Source organism: Haemorhous mexicanus, chromosome 3 (genome assembly GCF_027477595.1).
Source record: "Haemorhous mexicanus isolate bHaeMex1 chromosome 3, bHaeMex1.pri, whole genome shotgun sequence".
Lineage (NCBI taxonomy): Eukaryota > Metazoa > Chordata > Aves > Passeriformes > Fringillidae > Haemorhous > Haemorhous mexicanus.
The window spans coordinates 40,821,301-40,840,208 of NC_082343.1; the positions used below are offsets into that span (position 1 = coordinate 40,821,301).

At 37.9% G+C, this 18,908-nt stretch overlaps 1 protein-coding gene across 2 annotated transcripts in view; it reads right to left on the reverse strand.

The window, feature by feature from the left end:
• Positions 1-18,908, reverse strand: part of SMYD3 (SET and MYND domain containing 3) — a 385,772-nt gene that overhangs the window by 41,864 nt on the left and 325,000 nt on the right. For both annotated transcript variants that reach the window (XM_059841476.1, XM_059841477.1), the window contains 2 exons: positions 9,196-9,283; positions 5,671-5,845 (listed from right to left, as the gene is read on the reverse strand). In XM_059841476.1, coding sequence (XP_059697459.1) covers positions 5,671-5,845; positions 9,196-9,283 — 263 coding nt within the window. The remainder of the gene's footprint in view (positions 1-5,670; positions 5,846-9,195; positions 9,284-18,908) is intronic.

Genomic DNA, 18,908 nt, shown 5'->3' on the forward strand with positions numbered 1-18,908 from the left:
AAAAAAACCGAAAGAAATCCCTGCAGATGAAGTTATCATTGCAAAGAACACAGGGCTTTCAAGATCTGAGAAATCTAAGAACACCTGGAAATGCTGTGTGAGAAATTAAGAAATCAACACTTGCAGTTGTGTCAGAGAAATATGCAACTCTGGGAAACTTGGTGATTTAGTTCACTAATATCACTAGGAGATCACTATCTGTAAAATTCAAATTCAAATAGCTCTTGACATAAATGAAAGATGAAACTAGAAACTAAACCTGAAACTAGAAGCTAAAACATAAGATAGTAAGCACCACTATACAAATACAGAGCTACTGGACATACACTGACCCAAAAATCTTGCAGCAATGAAGCTATTTAAGGAAATCTTAGCCCAAGAAATGTGGTATACACTGAACAAGGTACTGCAAATTAACACTGCTGTTGCTGAACTTCTACTCATGTGTGATAGAGTCTACTGGACAAGCCAGTGGCAACAAAATTATACCCAAAAACCAGCTGACAAGACTGGAGAGAATAGTAAGAATTGTTACCCATACACACAATATGTGAAAATGAAGAAAGGTAGAAGAGGGAGCACTTATGGGAGTGTGGGTTTATGGAAGTCATTGACGATTATGCAGGTCAGTATCACTTTGGGGGACAACTCATGGTTGTTATGGAAACATACAAGAAAAACAAAACTAGGAAAGAAGCAAAGAATTGAAGGTGATGGTGCTATGCAGACATACACAGCAAGCAACCAGCAAAACAGAAAATCCGTTTCCTACATGGGAAAGGGATTGATCAGGTCATAGAAAATTGAGGCACCAGACTGCAGATGTAAAACCTCTCTTTTTCATTTTTTGGAAAAGGCTGTTGGGACCAGAGGGCAGGAAGTAGAGAGGAACAGAAGACAGAAGTGGGCTGCTGAAGTGTTTTAATGGATTCCTAAACATATCAGCCCGCTGGCAAGCATTATCCCGGTGTATGGGCAAAATAGATACACTGAAGCCAAAACAGTGTAAATATTGCTACAAACATCTGTCTTTTGGAAGAATTACCTACAATTAACCAGAGACAATACACTCTCTTATTTATACTGGGTTTTCCTCTTCTTTTGACACATTTTGCTCTAAACATTAAATGCCACGGGCATTTTCTAAAACCCCCAGCAAAGTGAATAAGGAAGATTTAGTTCTTTCTGTTCTTTGTTTCATTATTTCTTTAAATTGCTTTCTCCACCTTGACATTTTTCTCTCCCTCTCGGGTGATCCCAGAGGTAAGATTTATGTTTACAACTGATGGTTTATGATTAAGACATTGAACTTTGGTCACGGAATTAGTACTGTCTCTAGGTTCAGAAACCCGGCAGCCACGCTCGAAGCCCCGGGGGACCTTCCATAACCAGGGTGCCGACTGGCGACGAATCCGGGCTGTAACCCTTAAGCAGTAGCATCCCCCAGTGGCCCTGGCTATCACTGCAGTGCAGTTTTGGGGATAGTTTTCGGCTCCCTAGCTTTCAATGGAAACACAAATTCAATTCAAGTGCCTCAGAACTAGCCAGTACACAGAAGTCCGTTGACCTCAGTAAAGGATCAAAGGCATTTGATTAAAAAAATTATTTCCAGTCATTGTATATATCACATGTGTATTGCAAAACACATAGCTCTAAAAACAGGATTTTTTTCCTAAATGCATTCATTTTCCTAAATGTAGATCAAAAGAAAGTCAGCCTCTATTGGAAATCCTTCTTGAAGAAGAGAAAATAGGTTTAGTGTCTGTTCCAAGAATATTAAGTTCTATAGCTTTTTTTGGCTTTTTTACAGGATCATAATTCAAGAGAAGGATACTATAGCAACCATCAATTTTTAATCTGCCTTTTGATTGAAGTTCACATACTTAGAAAATATAGACCATAATATATATTGAATTAGAATTCTAAATCAAAAATTCCTGGCTGGTATTTCATTAATCCAATGAAAATTCAACCATGTTCCCAGAAAAAGACAAGAACAAACCAGCCACTGCTCTTAAACCCAGCCCTTTGCAGAACAATCCAAAATTGCACTCACTGGGATTGCTTTCCCTGTTCCGTAAATGAACTCAGTCACTGACAAAAGGAGAAGTAATGGGGTACTACAAAATATTACTGGAAGGGGTGGAGAATAGGAGGAGGTAGAAGGGCAGACAAATGATGCACAGATAACAAAATATGGGGTGCTATGCACCCTCCCAGCTCCCTCCCACTGAAGAAGCAGAGCAGTACATTGCACAAGCCCTGCATTTGTGCTGACTCAGAGGAGAGGGGCTGCAGGGGGAAGGACGTGCAAGGCTGCTGGGTGGAGAGCCAGAGCTGCACTTCTGCACAGCACTTCTGCATGGGGTGAAAAGAAGGAATTTTCTCTTGTGATACTGAAGCCCCCCAGTTACTTCTAATGCTGCAGCACTGGAGATGAAGGGCTTTCAATTAAAACAACCCATCTGAAAATCAGTGGGATTTCTACATTAGCTTGAAATTCAGCAGGGGATTATAATCAGTGCAGAACAGGAATCGATGAACATTTTTGTTGTCTCTGTATCAGAATCTCACCAGACCTGATGTCCCACGAGCCCAAAGAGGTGACATGGTGCTATCCAGCAGGTAAGCACAGCAGGCCTGTGGTGTCACATAGTTACTTCTTTTCCTCCTCTTACCTTTGTCACAATAGCTGAGGACATCTAGCTGAGTTTTATAACAGATGCATTTTTCCACTCCCTGGCAGCAGTGTAAAGCACTGAATACTTGAGACAAGGGGGAAATATACCCCAAACCTAATCCCCAGAACATATGTGCCTTGTCAGTAATTTAAGGGCTAAATGCTGGGTCCTTCCTCTGAGCTAACCTAAGGGAAATCTGTCTTTCTCAGTATCTCTGAATCTGATCCTTCACGAGCAGCAGTCAGAGCAGAGTGTGAATGTGCTAACTGAGACATGACAAACCCATGTAACACCTCTTGCTGATATTCTGTTATTCTGTGGTTAAGGCTCATGAGGATTTTTGAAAGGAAGTTTATTTTTGCAAGCTGCTGAGTGCTGACTATGACATGGGGCAGCTTTCACTTAGGCAAATATCTTAGCGTTGGTTAAAGCTCTTGGACAGACAGGCTATTAATGTGGCATTTTCTAGGAAAGCCTTGTAGATACACTTGGCTTAGGCTATTCAGTGAAAGTACATGTTGTAGGTTTTAACAAAAAATGGATGCTTTGGTTCAGCACAAAAGGAGAAGGCAGCTTTTCATCTTGGCAGACATTTCCTTTCTTTTTGCTAAACCATTTCAGGGGTCCTGAACAATGCTCCTTACAGGTTATTATCGCTACCTAGAACACTGGGCCTGGTATCCAGCATGACAAATCAGTTTTATGTAGTGCAGATCTATCTCTGCCACTTACATGAAGCGGATGATTCTGAAAAAGTCAGCAACCATCCTAATGAAAACATACATTATGATACAATGTGTCACACAGCACTGAAAATTAATCCTGCTGCTAAAGAAATGGAAAATGCACAATAAACACATTACCTGAAATTAAAACTGGTTCTGACCAAGTCTCCAGAGCCTTTAAAGTTGTAACAATGATTTCCTATTTATATGGACTGTGCGAATTCTCAGGTGATTCCCTGTGGAGATCTGTATGAATACTTTTTCCAGAGCTGAGGAAAGGAAAATGGGTAGCTATAATGGAACTGCAGGAGCAGCCAAGCAGTAGATTGATTCAACAGGAGAAATTCAATGTATCCCAAAGGATTTCCTAGGATTTGCTCTCCTGCTGCTTAGGGCACAATTTGTTGTAATGAGAAACTGAGGATTTTGTTTCAGGTGTGTCAAATCTTGTAGCGATGACTTGAAGGTATAAAGAAAAAGAAACAACTGAAAATCTCTCTTAAATAATTCTTTTGGGTGAGGAGAGAATAACGACAAGCTCTCCAAGGTGTAAAAAAGGTCAAATATCTCATGTAAATAATTACTACCTTAAGAGATGCTAATTGGATGCACAGTCAAATCCTTCTTCTCCAAACTGCTGCATGAAACAGCTTGGAAACTATGGTACACTTCAGCAAGCAAAACAGAGAAAGCTTTATTAAATTATCTGGTAATACTGCACTTGGTCTCACTGTAATCTCTGCTCTCAGAAATGTCTGCAGAAAAAAAAAATGCTCAGTTTTCAGTTGTGAAGAACTGAATTAACAATTTATAAAAAAACCAACCCAAAACAACTGAGGTTTTAGGTTTTTTTATTCAATAGGGGAACATTTAAACATGCAGACTACTCTGTTCACCTGAAGTGTGCCACATGGTAGAACACTGGCAGGGAGCATGTACTGCTGCAGTACTACATAAGCCCTGTGTAAAAGGTTAAGTGGGACATGCACAACGTGAATTTCACCCTGAAGAAATGTGAACATTTTTAGGCACTCATGTCCTCCTCTGTGACAATGAATAGCCATTATGAACACAGAGCTGCTCCACAGTTGTGATGCACCATAGCCTGTGCAGGTTTTATCAATGATCACTTTTTGGTGAAAGCTCTGAAACACTGTGTGCCTCAAGTGAAGCCCTGAGTTTTATTCAGAAACAGGCTGCCATATGGGATTTCCTCAGGCAAAATGCTGAATGCTGATGGCATCTCCATTTGATTAAGGAAAATATGTAACATCTGAAATGTTCATATTCACAGTGGAGCATATTGTTCAGCTCTAGCACACCCCTCATGCTTCTCAGCATCACACAGTGTATTGAAACTGTATTGAAACATCATGTGGTCCACCAACAGAGAAGAAATGGATGCTGTAAAAAATACCTCCCTGAGAATGAACATTCATGTGTGAATGACATTGTACCTGGACACTCAGCACAGGCTTACACTTAGTTACAAACAATGCTACTATTCAGAACTCAGAACCCAAAGATGTGAGTCTTCTAAAGCTTTTAGCACACTGACCAAAGCATCTGCCCTTTCTCTACTAGATGGCCAAAACTGCATTACAGTTCCAGGCTCCAATCAACTTCAAGCCTTATCACATTAGGTATGAACACCTAGACTATCCTTCCTTATCAACAAAAGACCACCAGACTCAGAAAATCCCCCAGCACATAGCACAGGAACAAGTACTGATCACGACAGAAGAAAAGCAAATACTTCACCACCTTGATCTCTCCCCAAAATAAGGACCAGGAGCTTTTTAATTTCCAGTTGAAATTGCATTTTGCAAGACTTTTTTATTCTTTCTGTAAAATCTGTGTATTGAGTATAGAGAGAATACACATTATTTCAACCAGCCACCTGTCCCTCACTTTTGCCCTGTATCAGCATAAAACACTGATACCCTCATGTCAATGGAGCCTGAAACAGAAAATGAGTTTCTGATCAGGGATGGGGCAGCATCTGAACATGTGAAAAAGCAAGGAGACAATAATAAGTTATTATTATGATTATAGTTCCTGTTATCCTTTTATTTGCTTTCAGCCTGACTGTGAAAGCAGAATGAGCATCCTGCTTCATTCACTAACCTAGGAAGCAATGCAAGATACACACAAGAAATAAAACCAGTAAGAAGTATCAAGATGAAGCACAGTCTTTTCACTTTTAATGGTACAGCCAGCCCTCCCCTATCTTTGGAACCAGCTGAACCAATGACATCCCTTACCTGTATGGTTCCAGAGTCCTGCTGCCATAATACAATGCTTCTTCCCAGGATTCAAGGTTAATACAGGCATCCATGGCACAGTCAAGCATTTTCAGCTGATAGATATTTGTATCTGGTAGATGACCCTTGTGGCTCCTCAAGAGATTCTGGCATCTTGCCAGAACATGCTTCCACTCTGTTATTGGCCTTAGTTAAAGAAATATATTTAAGCAGACAAAAATACAACTTCTAAAAGCTGTTTAGCAAGGAGCAAGAGCCTCAAGGCATTAAAATAGAAAAGCTGCCATCATTCCAGACTCTGCTACAATTCTTGAAAACATACTTAAATGCTGAAGTGGCAGCTTAGGTAACTGTGCTTTGTTTACATGTAGCAAAACAATTTCTAAAGAAGGCAGTATTTTAGCAATAAATGGTAAAAGAAAGATGAAAAATTGCAAGGATATTTTAATACATTACAAAAATTCAAATAACTTTTATTTAGGTACTGAAACATTATTTACTTAAGATACTCTAGTTCTTAAAGCCAAGGGCAAGAGTCCATGGAAATGTCTTTTTAAAAGTCCCAGCAGCTAAAAAAAGAATTAAAAAAAAAATATATATATATGTATGTATATATATATATGTATATATATATACACACATATATATATATGTGTATATATATGTATATATCTATAATGACTCATTCTTTTATGCTGCACTTTTTTTTTAGAATTCTCGTGAAATTAGAACCTTTTCTTGAAATTAATTCATTTTCTCCTTGAAACACTCATGAAGAGCATTGTGATTTTTTTTCCTTGTACAGCTGCACGTTTCATGCATGAGAAAGAAAAGAATCACAGTTTTGATGTCTGACTGTAGTTCAGGACTAATGATCTTGGCAGTAAAAGAGATTTTCACCTCCAATGCAACAAGAAGATTTTTTGTGAGGTTGGAATACCAACCTCCTCCTTTTGTGAGGAAAGATAACCTGGCACTCACTTTATTTGGATATTTCTTAGCACAAATCACTTTTTTCATTACAGTCTACACTTATTTGACTTCTCTGAGGACCAGATTCTTCTCTCTCTGACCACACCTAATCTGAACCCCAAAACTTGCAGTTTTCAGATGAGTATTAACACCTGTGATTGTACTCACGGGAGTCCCAGAATGCGAGCAGTCTAAACACCAAGATACTTCTCACACAAGTAAGAAGAAATGAAATGAAGAAAAAATTAGACTTACAGCAAGAGAAGTGATAACATTGATTGAATTATAGCCCTTTCCACACAATCAGCTCAAGGAAGTCCAGCAGTTATCTTCACGAATTATTGCAAGTACTTTTCACTCTAATCCAGCAATGAATTTAAAGTGTACAATGATAAACCTATGAAGTAATTAGTCCATCTTGAACATGGGAATATTTACATACCTAAATTTAAGAATGTGACCACCATGGGCCAGGATTTATAGCATGGTTGTTACAAGGCTAAACTAATTATTTGTGAATTGCTCTCATGCCCTTGGACTGAAAGAGCCATATAAGGGAAGGAACGTGTTATTATAAAATTTCACCTTAACCTTTATATCTTTAGCAAACATCCACGTATTCTTTACAACTGATTAAGGACAAAAAACAGAAGAATGAGGGATGTTATTTCCACTTGATACAATTTTTGTAGAAAGTACAAACCACTGACATTCTTGAAAGATTACCATTTTAGCTGATGCACAGTATGTCTGCTTTTTCTTCTCATTATTCTGCTTTGTGCACTCACCAGCATCTGATAGCAGATGTGCTATACAACAAAATCTGTTGGGACCAAATTTTCAGGTAAGTAAAATTGCAAACTAGAAAACCTGCCATCAGCTGCAACAGTACCAAAGAGCTGCATGTCCTGCATCAGCCCAGGAGTAGAGGAGAGCTGCCCCAAGCAGCTCAGACTGTAAATTTAGGATTTCAACACCGCACCAGTTACCATCAGTAGTTCAGAGTGTGGGAGACACCATCTTTCTCAACTGTAGAAAGTGTTGATTTAATTAGTTTAAAAAATGATATTTGCAGGAGCTAATAACTATGTGCCTCAGTCTGCCAGGAGGAATTTCTAGTCATTATTAGGAAGTGGACAAAAGTCAAGCTCCTGCTTCAATGCTGCACTCACCGCTGCATGGCAGTTACCACTAGTATTGTGGTGCAGTGCAAGGAAAAATGACACATTTCAAATAGTGCATGACTGAGAACAGAAGCTGAACAGACAACAAGAATAGATTTCTCCAGCTGGTCCCGATGCCTTTTATTACCACACGTTTGATTAATTTAAAAGTATCAGTTAAATCAGTAATCTTAATTAAAGACACTTGGAAAATACATTAGTGCAGTTTCTCCTGCAATTTAATACAGGAACATTAAATAGGACCAGTATTCTGACTGCATAGTTTAAGCATAAGAACTATTGCACCTTCAGGTTGCATATCTATAATTTAACACGCAGGTTGAAATGTGGACCATGAAGATCTATTTCAGTTCTGTCTGTTTCAGTCCAGTGACTACAGAGGAACTTCAAACAAACTAGAAATGTGAGATTAAAACAAGTTGAGATGATTGTTTCCCCTTTGCTAAAAAAAAATTAATCTCTCTGGATTAGAAAGAAACGAACCAGTGTAATGGATTGGGCTTTTTGTCACTGTATAAATTGTGATCACTTGTTTCCAGCCTGGAATATCACTATGCAAATTTGTTTTTCGTGATGCCAAAAAGGAGTACTGGAAGATTAAATTCTTTCTAGCTTGAGAGAAAGCCCATGTTTCTGAAAGTGGGAAGGCATCTTGCCACAACAGGCCAAATTCCCAGTCAGGGAAATTCCACTGAATAGACCAAGATAAGAAAGAGATGAATAAACCCATAGTATTCTAGTAAAAACCTCCACCTCTCTTCTGCTCATCCTTTTTTGGTTGCTGCTGTTCACTAATTTCTTTAATTGAATTGAATATCTACATGACAGCCATTAGACTCCAGTTCTGTTTATTAGTGCAAGATCATTTCATTCAATTTGCTTAATTATCAATTATTATTATATATTATTATATCTTATTATAATGATGCTATAATGTCTGCTGTGAACCTGTCTGTGATTATTTCCTTGTTATTGTCATTGCTGTGCAAAGAATGAGAACCTGTAAACATTCACACTGAGAGAACAAAGAATTTAACTTTGCCCAAATTAAGCTTTCTTTCATTTAGGAGTGGATTTATATGAAATGGTGGGCTGTGATAGCAGAAATCTAAATCAGAGCCAAAATATCCTTTCATGTCCTTGGTTGTTACTACCCCTGCCATGAAGCCGTTCCATTCCAAGTAATGAGAGATTCTATTATAAATACAATTAAGAATTTTACACATTTTAAACATCAAATGAATTCAAAAACATTACAATAAAAAGAATGTAAATGTAAGGAAACTAATCTCAAGAGATGAACTAATGCATACTCATGGGATCTTTTCACAACTGAATGACAGACTATAGCCAGTCACTGAAAGGATACCTTCTTTTGATTTTGGATATCTCACTTCATTTACAGCATCTTTGACTTCTTTCCAGGCACGCTCTTCACCAGCCAATTTCTCAGCATCCTGGATAATGGAAACAAATGCATATAATGAGAAAAAGACAGTAAAATGATAATATGCAGTAATGATGAAAAAACAGGGTTAAAGGATTTAGCTGTTAAAAGCTACTTGTAGAAACTGTATTGCTGTTTTCATAAACACAAAACCCCCATTTCATCTGGTATTCATACTCACCCTGTTTTGTAAGCCAATGAGATGATATAGAGAAAAATGAATGCAAACTTGGAAACATGAAACACTCAAATCAGATATTAAGTTTGCAACAAGAGCTACGACCAACCAGAAGAAAAGAATTAATAGCCTGTTTTTACTATCAAGATGTATTGAGGAGATTAAGTTTTTCCAAAGACCTGTTACCTAAGACTTCCCTTAAGCACATTGTAGAAAGGATTTAGCAAATAATTTTGCTTAACCACATGGAGATTGTAGAGACAAACAGTGCGAGTTTAGCTTCATCCATTACAGTTATAAACATGAGGTTCCAGGAGAAGTGCACAACTCAGAAAAAAGCTGAACTCTCATTTAAATCATCACTATTTCTTCCCTACTCCATTGGATTTTACAAGCTACATTTTCCTATCACTTTCTCATAAAAAAGAAAAAAGTTTAATGGCTACAGCAGTAAAGAGAAAGTTTCCCATTTCAACGCTCTAGCGGTGACTAACTGAACCTTAGGCAAACCACTTGGAACAAATGCATTAAAGCATCTACAGACACAGTTAAGCATCTTGTGGGATTTCCAAAAGCATCCAGTTCTTCAATTTCCATTGCTACAGAACTAAAATGCCTTTAAAACTCTGGCCTGTAATACACTGCAGTTCATTACTGCTCTGTCCTTATAAAAGACCCTGCCACTTTGAATAAGAGTTTTTTAAAGTGCAAAGTATTGCAGGAATATTTTTAATGCAGTTCTAAAAAGATTAGTCTTCAGCAGGGGTAGAGGTCTGCAGAGGAACAGAGAAAGTGTGTTAAAATCTTACCAAGCACTTTGTAACCAAGAGACGCTCACCAGGAATCACAGAAGCACCTCCACTCAAAAGCCCATCATCTGAAACTGCTTAGAATTGTATCATTTTCTTATTCCACTGCTCCCCATTTGCCATGAATTCAGAAAAAATTTACAGTGAGAATCAGCACTCAGTTTCACGTTTAATTTGCAGTTTTGTCTTTCCATCTGCTTCATGAAACAGCAGACCTCTGTGGATTCCAGGGATGATTAAATCAAGATTAAATCAAGGTTGTTCTCAGCTGCCCTACCTTCCTGTAGGGCCCTACAAGGGGGGTGGCCTGACCCCACTGCATTTTGTACATAAACTTCCCTTACAATCAGTTCTCTGAACAAAATGATCACCTGGAAATAATTTTGTGCAGAGCTGAATTTGCTACCAGAAGGCATAAGGTGAATATTAGGACAAACCTGCTCATACCAAAGAAATTTTTCCAGCACAGTGAGTGAACCTGCCCAGCCCTCTTCCAGCTTTGCAGTAGATGGACACTGAATCTCCTACTGCCAATGTAACCTCTACTGATTTTTGTAGGACTACATCTACTTCTGAACACAGCTGGTTAACCTGGAACAATCTCTCTAAAATGCCTTCATGGATCAGGTGCTGCTCATTGACTGATCTAAAAAATAAATCCAGCCTATAAGATACTAATAATGACATCTGTGAAATCCTCCATTTAAGGAGCTACAAAACCAGAAAAATTGTTTTGTTATCTTTTCCCACTAGCCCAAGTATCATTCAGAGTGTTTTTCTAAATTGTTGTAAGCCTAGCAACTAAAACCTCAGAAGCATGGGAATTGAGAGAGATTTGTAAGTGAAAGGAAGAAAACAACTATGCAGCAAGGCCAAAGACTTAGGGCTTAATTTGCACATAGCAAGACTGATGGATGAATGACTGAAGTGTTCACTCAGATGGGATTAATCTTTCTCTGTCTAGTGCAGCTTTTGGAGTTACTGCTGTCTTCCAGCATTTAATTAGCAGCATAAAGCAGGGCAAGGTTGGGGCTTCCAACCTTCACTCTAGTGCACAGAGTTAAGTCAACACTGGCTTCATGTCCAGGTAGAGAATAGAGACTGTCTGTTGCACCAATAAACCCTCAGCCCTCTCTGGATGGATGGTCTTCATCCTTTTTGTATGAGAGTTTTGGATGGAGGGATCTGGGCAGGATGCCTGGCTCTGGGAAGGATTTAAGTCACAGGATTCAATGAAATGTTTTCTGTGTTCTTAAGATGAGGCATTTTAGGGATTGGCTGACATAAGAACAAGCAAAGATATGGCTAGCTTGGCATTTTACATTTCTACTGTTCTTCATCAGATTTCCACACATGAAAGAAGTCCTGTCCTTTCCTAAATGCTCTAGTTCAAGGTATGGAGACTGTTTCCAAACAGGCAGACAAGCAGGGGCTGCAAAACAACAGGAGAGGTTGTCACTGGGAAGACTGCCTTCCAGCCAAAGAAAGCTTATCTTATTTCTGTTTGAACTATGGTTTATATGTTTTTTTATCCTTCCTAAAACTGACATTTGCTGGTTACATTGCACTCTTTTAATCCATTTGTATATTTAGTAGAGCAGATACTGGTCAGGGAAAACTTTAGTCCTTTTCTTTTCACTTGTCTCAGGGAAGACTGGGAGACCAGTACATCCTACAAAGCTTTGCTTATTTCTGCCTATGTGGGACTGGATAGCTGAATACTGAAAACAGGCATATAATGAAGATGCCTTTGGACATACTTCAAATAGCAGAAGATAGATAGAAGAAAGATAGAAAAATAGAAGAAAGATAAGCTTTCTCCAGGTAAGTTGTTTTTCTCCCTTGGAAAACACCTTCAAAGTCATGGCCATGCAGTATGATTAAGCCAGTTACAAACACAAAGCTGCCTTGGAGTTGGAACTATGAAAATAATTGACATGATTAAAAGTTATACTGAATTTTTTAATTCAACCTAGGAGCATGGCTATGGCAGCTATGAGAGATACAGCCTTCTGTGGAGTAACGTCCTTTCAAAGATCCTTTTTGAGAATCAGTTCCCAGTCAAACCTCCAGGTGTGCAGAGCTGCCAACATTAAGGATGGACTTTTTTCATTTTTAGAAAAGAACACCAGCTGAAGAAAAAGAGAAGCTTTTGAAAAAGAAGGAAGAGCTGGCAATTTCTGACTAATTATTTTCCTTATTCCTAACTCTGACACTAAACACAGGAGTTTGTTTCTCAGAACAACAAAATATTTTTCTCTTGGTCCAAAAAATAATTAGACCAGATAATCTAGTCACAAAGCATTAACAAAAGAGAGAGAAACAAGAGAACTGGAGGGTATCTGATGAGGACTATAATCTGTTTGAAGACTGGTCAAATATAAAATGATCTGCAGTTCTAGCTTTAAGTGATAGGAAGTTTTATTATAAAAGCATCATCTCCTGGAACAAGTACAGACACCAGACACCACAGAAATAGGCATTTGAAAATAATCACTTCTTCCATTCTCTAGTATTTCTATCTAAAAATTACTTCTCTATCTTTTCTGCTACTTGAGTGTCCTGAACACATTCCATCCTTAATGGAACTGTCCTTAGAAAGGAGTGTAATCTACAAAGTACAGATGAATGCCTCTCTTTCCTTCCTCTTCCTTCACACCACTCCTCTTCCCCAGTTACTCATCTGTTTCTTATACCTCCTGAAAGTGCTTCCTGCCTATTAATTTCAGGCACCACTGCTATCATACACAGTGTTAGCAATCACTGTTCTTTGTGATCCCAGCATTAAAAATCCTGATTGCTAAAAGATTCCCACATGAACAGCATGTTCTTTAATATTTCTCTTACCAAAACAAGCACATGCCAACCAGTAAGCACCATTGCCTCTCCCCAAAAGTGCTCCCATAGCCCCACCACTGCTCATCTGTTATGCACTGCACCTCCAAAACTCTCCTGACCACTAGAAACATTTATTAAGGGCTAGGTCTCCTTTCACATTCAGGATACAGTATAGTTATGAGACATGGATTTTTGGTCCTCTATACAGAGTTCATCTTTCTCCTTGTCATAGGTGGAGGTAGAGAAACAAGCCCAACATTGTCCACAGAGAGGAAACCATGAAGAACTCCTCACCTCCCTTCAGAGAAGGGAGAAGTGGCAAATGGAAAGTCCAAATGGTAAATAACCCCTATACCTCTTTTTCTCCTTCCCAGCACTCCTCCCATTTGAAGTATGTCCAATGGCATCTTCATTATATGCCTGTTTTCAGAATTCAGCTATCCAGTCCCACATAGGCAGAAATAAGCAAAGCTTTGTAGGAGGTACTGGGCTCCCGGGCTGCCCTGAGACAAGTGAAAAAGAAGGACTAAAGTTTTCCCTGACCAGTATCTGCTCTTCTAAATACACAAATGGATTAAAAGAGTGCAAAGAAACCAGCAAATGTCAGTTTTACAAAGGATAAAAACATATAAACCGTAGTTCAAACAGAAATTAGGAGTCTAACAGGAAATATGATCGGATAGGATATTTTTGCAAGACTGAAAAATCACAGTAAATAATAATAATTTTTTTCTCAACACAAAATATATTTCTTAAATAATAATAATAATAATCCTGTGTGACAGCAGCAGATAACCCTGTTCTCTCTTTTTTGTGGAAGCTTAATTTTTAAGTTTTCTGATCTGTAATACTTTAACACCTTAAAAGCTGTAAATATCTCAAATACCTAACCATTTCACAGAAACTGTTGTTTATCACGTATGATTTGCTTAATTTTTAAAAATTTCTAAAAATTTAAGCAACTGCAAATGTGCATCTGAATAGGACAGAGGAGCTCATACACATTTAAATTAGGAAATAACATTTTAGAACAGATCTGATACATTGAAAGCATAAATAATGGTTTTGTATTTCTGATTCTATTTTAAAGTGCAGGAGCTACTGCATGTTTATTTCCAGTAAACTCAGTAACTCATTGTTTTATGCTAGACAGCAAAGAAAAGCATTAAATGAGTAAAGACACTGCACATCTTCTGAAGTTTCCCTTTCAGAAAGATGAAGAGTGTCAGTGAGAAAATGTGGTACACAAGCTGTGATATTGCAGCTATGCTAAATTTCTGGCATGAGTTCTTCAGAGCAAAAAGGGCATGAGGGCCTGCCAGGCAATCACAGGTGCAGGCAGCTACAGACACAGCAGAAGAAAAAGCACACTTGAGTGCTTCCTCAAAATAGCTGAGATCATCTCCTACGAAACATTTTCTGGATAAAGTTTAAACTCAGAATCAAAGACTTCTCATCTCTTATTCTGAGGGCCGTGGTTTATAGAAACCTGCAGCTTCAGCTGAGGATTCACTCACCTTCAGTCTTGTGGATGCACTTCATTAAGAACTACAAGTATGTGAAATTATCAGCGCACACAGCCCTGCTGTGATTCAAGATTTACAAGGGATTTCTGAAGTTTTAAAAGCTCCCCTGCTCTGCTCCATGAAAAATAATGCCAGGTTCACAAAACCAGTTTATCTATCCTCTGCAACTCACATAAGGTTATCCTCACCAGAAGCCTTGTGTTTTCTGTCACACGGCTGGGAAACATGGCAATTCCAAAGGTACTCCATTTGCAGACAAAAAAACTGCTGTGCTCCCTGCAAGGCTACTGAGAGGGGATGGGCTTCAACTTCTGAGCAAATTGAATTTGTACTTTTTATTTTTGAATTCTCAGAGTAGAATAAGACACATTGGAGCTGGATGCCATATTGAATCTGTGCAGTGCATTGCTCACTATTAGGCAGGCTGCATTCCCTCACACAATCAATACCAGCTCTTCATGGATTACTGGCTCTTGTGTCTGGAAGTGCAGAAGAACTGCACCAGCTAGTAACACTCTAAATCATACAGATATTGGAAAATTTAGCAGTTCTTCGCACCATTCATGTTTAAGTGCTCTACTTAGGCATTGAGATCAAGATGAAGGTCTTCCCACATCCTGCATACAAGTTGTGCAAAAAGACAAATGCCTTCACAGGACAGTGTGAATAACCTTCCCTTAACATTATCCAACTTTGTTACAACATTACTATATTTACATAGAAATTTAAAAGTGACATCAAAAACAAAAGCTGTGGGAAATTTATAAAAATGAGATGCTTTCAATAAAGAGAAAGATAAGATCAGCAAGTCTATTTTAACAACTCAGTTCTATTTAATAAAATTAAATGGGACTAAGATAAGTCCATCTTAGATTTAATCAAGCCAAACTGTAAGGTAAGAGAAGCAAAGAGACAAACAATTCTTAACCTCTACCGCTGCAAGTTGAATATTTGCCAGGTTCACAATTCTGCACAGCAGAAAATAGTAATTCCATTTCTGTCAGAGTCATACTCCATTCTCCTTCACTGCAATCCCATTTCAGCTATTAATTTATGTGATTTTTTTTTTAGACACACACATTTTTAAACAGCCTTTTCAAAGATCACTGCATCTGTATTTTGTATGATACACGGGCAATCTCATAAATGTGAAGGAAATTTTATAGTGAAGAAAACTGACATCATTCTTCCTACTGACTCCCTTGCTATATAGATTCAAGATTATAGATTTCCTTGCCAGAGGAAAACACAATGTTTTCCATTTCTTTTGTGAGTGTTCAGACACCCATGCTGAGATTCATTCGCTCAAATGATATTTGGGCCACCCTTCACTATGACAAAGAAACACTCTCTGGGTGCAACTTGCATTATCCTAAAGCAGGCTTCTAAAATATGTCAGATGAATAAAAGTCAAAGTCTGTTCATTCTTCTGCATTTGATCCATAAAGAAAGTCTAGAGCAACTAGCTCAGATGATGACATTTATCCTGTAGCTCTCTGAGATGTGGTGAAATAAATTGTAGCTGTAGATCCCCCTTTCAGATGTAGAACACCCTTGCAGTGGTGGTGCATTATATTTCAATAAGTCAAATTTACCAGCAATTCCAGTTACTCTCTATTATTTACCTGTTCTCAGAAATGTTTATTATTCTCTCAGTCTTTGTCATCCATTAATTTTACTGGCAATGTTTTTGCAATTCCTTTCACTTAATTCATGAAAATGCTGTGTACTCTACAAACAGAATTATTATGAATACACTCTGGAATTATTTCATAAGTATTATATATCACTGATTTTTATGGTGATTTAATATTTAAGTGTATTGTCAGAACAACCTTTAGAGTGTATATATATTTAGAGTGTACATATAAAAAAATTCCTGTAGTAAGAGAAAATACACCCAAAAAAGCTCAAAGTTTTCATTAGTCTCAAACATCAGAGCCCAATGGAACTTCTTTAAACCCAATAAAACCCAGATCAAATGTTGTTATTAGAGCTTTTCTGTTTTACATCCACTCTTTGTGATAAAAATCTCAACAAATAATATTACAGACAGCATTTTCTATCTTAAAAAGCAGAATAAATGGATGCTATTAGCAAGAAAGCATGACAGTATCTAAAGACAGGTCTGCCAAAATATAATAAATACTCAGGGCTAAGCAGCTAAACTACATCATAGCATCTTGCTACCTGGAGACTCCTCAAATGAAAGGCACATGTATTTAATGCATTCAAGTCATTTCACTTAAGTGTAAGGCATTCTGGTTGCTGACCAAAACATTTGCCATATTTATTTTTAAACTAGGTCCCTTACATACTACTACTCTTTTTGGAGCCATACTTGCCCATCTTGGTGTCACACACAGCTCAGGCCCCTGGGGATGACTGACACTTTGCAGGCCCAGGACCTCAGTGCCTACCCAGTCAGGATGATGAGCAACAGGACTGAGTTTTGTGTCTGTAACAGCACTGCTCTATAAATCTCCCTGTGTCAGGAGCTTAGGGCTGACTGCACAATTCCCATCCAAGCTGCATAGGTTACAAGCAGAAATAAAAATTGATTGGACAGTGGGAAGAACAATAAATAGAAGTTCACTATTTATCAACTCATAAAAACCAGAAGTGAGAAAAAGAAGAGGAAATTACTTACAGCTTAGCAGGAGTGAAAGAGGGCCTTATGCCAGATCACCCAAAAATTCTTGTCACGTTTGTAATTCCATTGTAATTTCCAGCATCAGTACAAAAACAAACCCTGTGTCAGTTCATCTACCTGAGCAAAGATACTCTTCAGCCTAATCCCTAGCAACAGTGAGACTGGTATTTCACAGACTGTCTTAGACATTACACATTTGTTAAGGCAATCTCCAGGTCTCCCACAGCACACAAACTGACAGCTATAAGGCAAATCTTCTTTATTCCTTAATTCTGCATCCTGTGGAGATATGGAGTGCCAGTGAGTGCATTTAGGGGCTCAGAAGAGATTTGTAGGTCCAAAATCCTCAGAATTTTCAGTTATTCACAAGGTATAATCCAATCCACATTCATCAGTTCACTGAAATATGCACTTAAGTTTAAAAGCATATATAAATCCCATTGAAGCTAATATCTATGCAGATGACTAAATACTTCACTAAGTAGAAGTGTAGTTACTTGTCAAGTTCAATATATGCTTCAGTGATCTGAAGAACTTGTTCCCATTGAATTATTGGTTCTCACTGAAGATATACTGACATTACTTTAGATACTATTTTTGAACACTAATATCAAAACAATTTATTATCTTAATGCATGAGATACCACATGATAAAATTGTTGCTCTAGTAATTCTGCTTTTTAAATGTATACTGCAATGTAAAAAAATAGTATTTACTTCAGCATATGCTTTCTGAATGAATGGGTGTGAAATACAGGAAGCTGATGGTTTAGAAAAGAACATGTAACATAATTAAGATCATACATAGTTGATCAATCCACTCTACACCTTAAAATATTTGCTGGATCTCAAAATTCCCAGAGTACTAATAAAAACTGGTTGCCTAACTCACTAGTATGCTTCTTGAATATTTAGTATCAGTACTCAAATCCACACTCTCCAGTCTCCAAGTTTTTTAAGGTCATGAATAAAGGAGGTTGAATTACAGCTGCAGTTCCCTGAGTGAGTACAATACCTGGAGTTTCCTCCTCTAGAATTTTGCCAAAATATTTGACTTCTGACTAGATTAATATTAATTTAATTTAATCAAAGAAGAGGTTTGCAAATACTTTAAAAAGATTATGTACAGTGTTTTAGTCATTTCAAAAACTTCTTCGGAGAATTATTATTGACTGTCCCCTAACTAACACCAATTTAATCAGCAAAGGCTCTTCCAGGGTTTAAGGGAAGCAGTTAGAAACACTCCATAAGGCAAACAAGAGCTTGAAACAGTTTCCAGTACCTTTCTAGTTCTCTGTTGTTCCAATTAGAAAATAGGAACATTTTAGTCCTTTTCACAAAAAATATGAAAGGAAGTGAAAGGGACATGCTCTAAAACATCCTAATGCCATGGAAACTATTATAAGATCCTTGAATATTTCTCAGGGCCTATATTTACTGTCTGAATAGCTGTAGGAGCTATGCATGCATGCAGCTGGCTCCTGTTGACTGCCAGTGTTAGAATTCTTTACATGCCTCAGCAATTAATGGTGATGGGCCAAGGTGACTCAAAGCAAGGAGAGGCAGCCTCCACACAAAACCTGTACTGAAAATTAGATATCTTGACTTACCTCAAAACAACTGCTCATGTT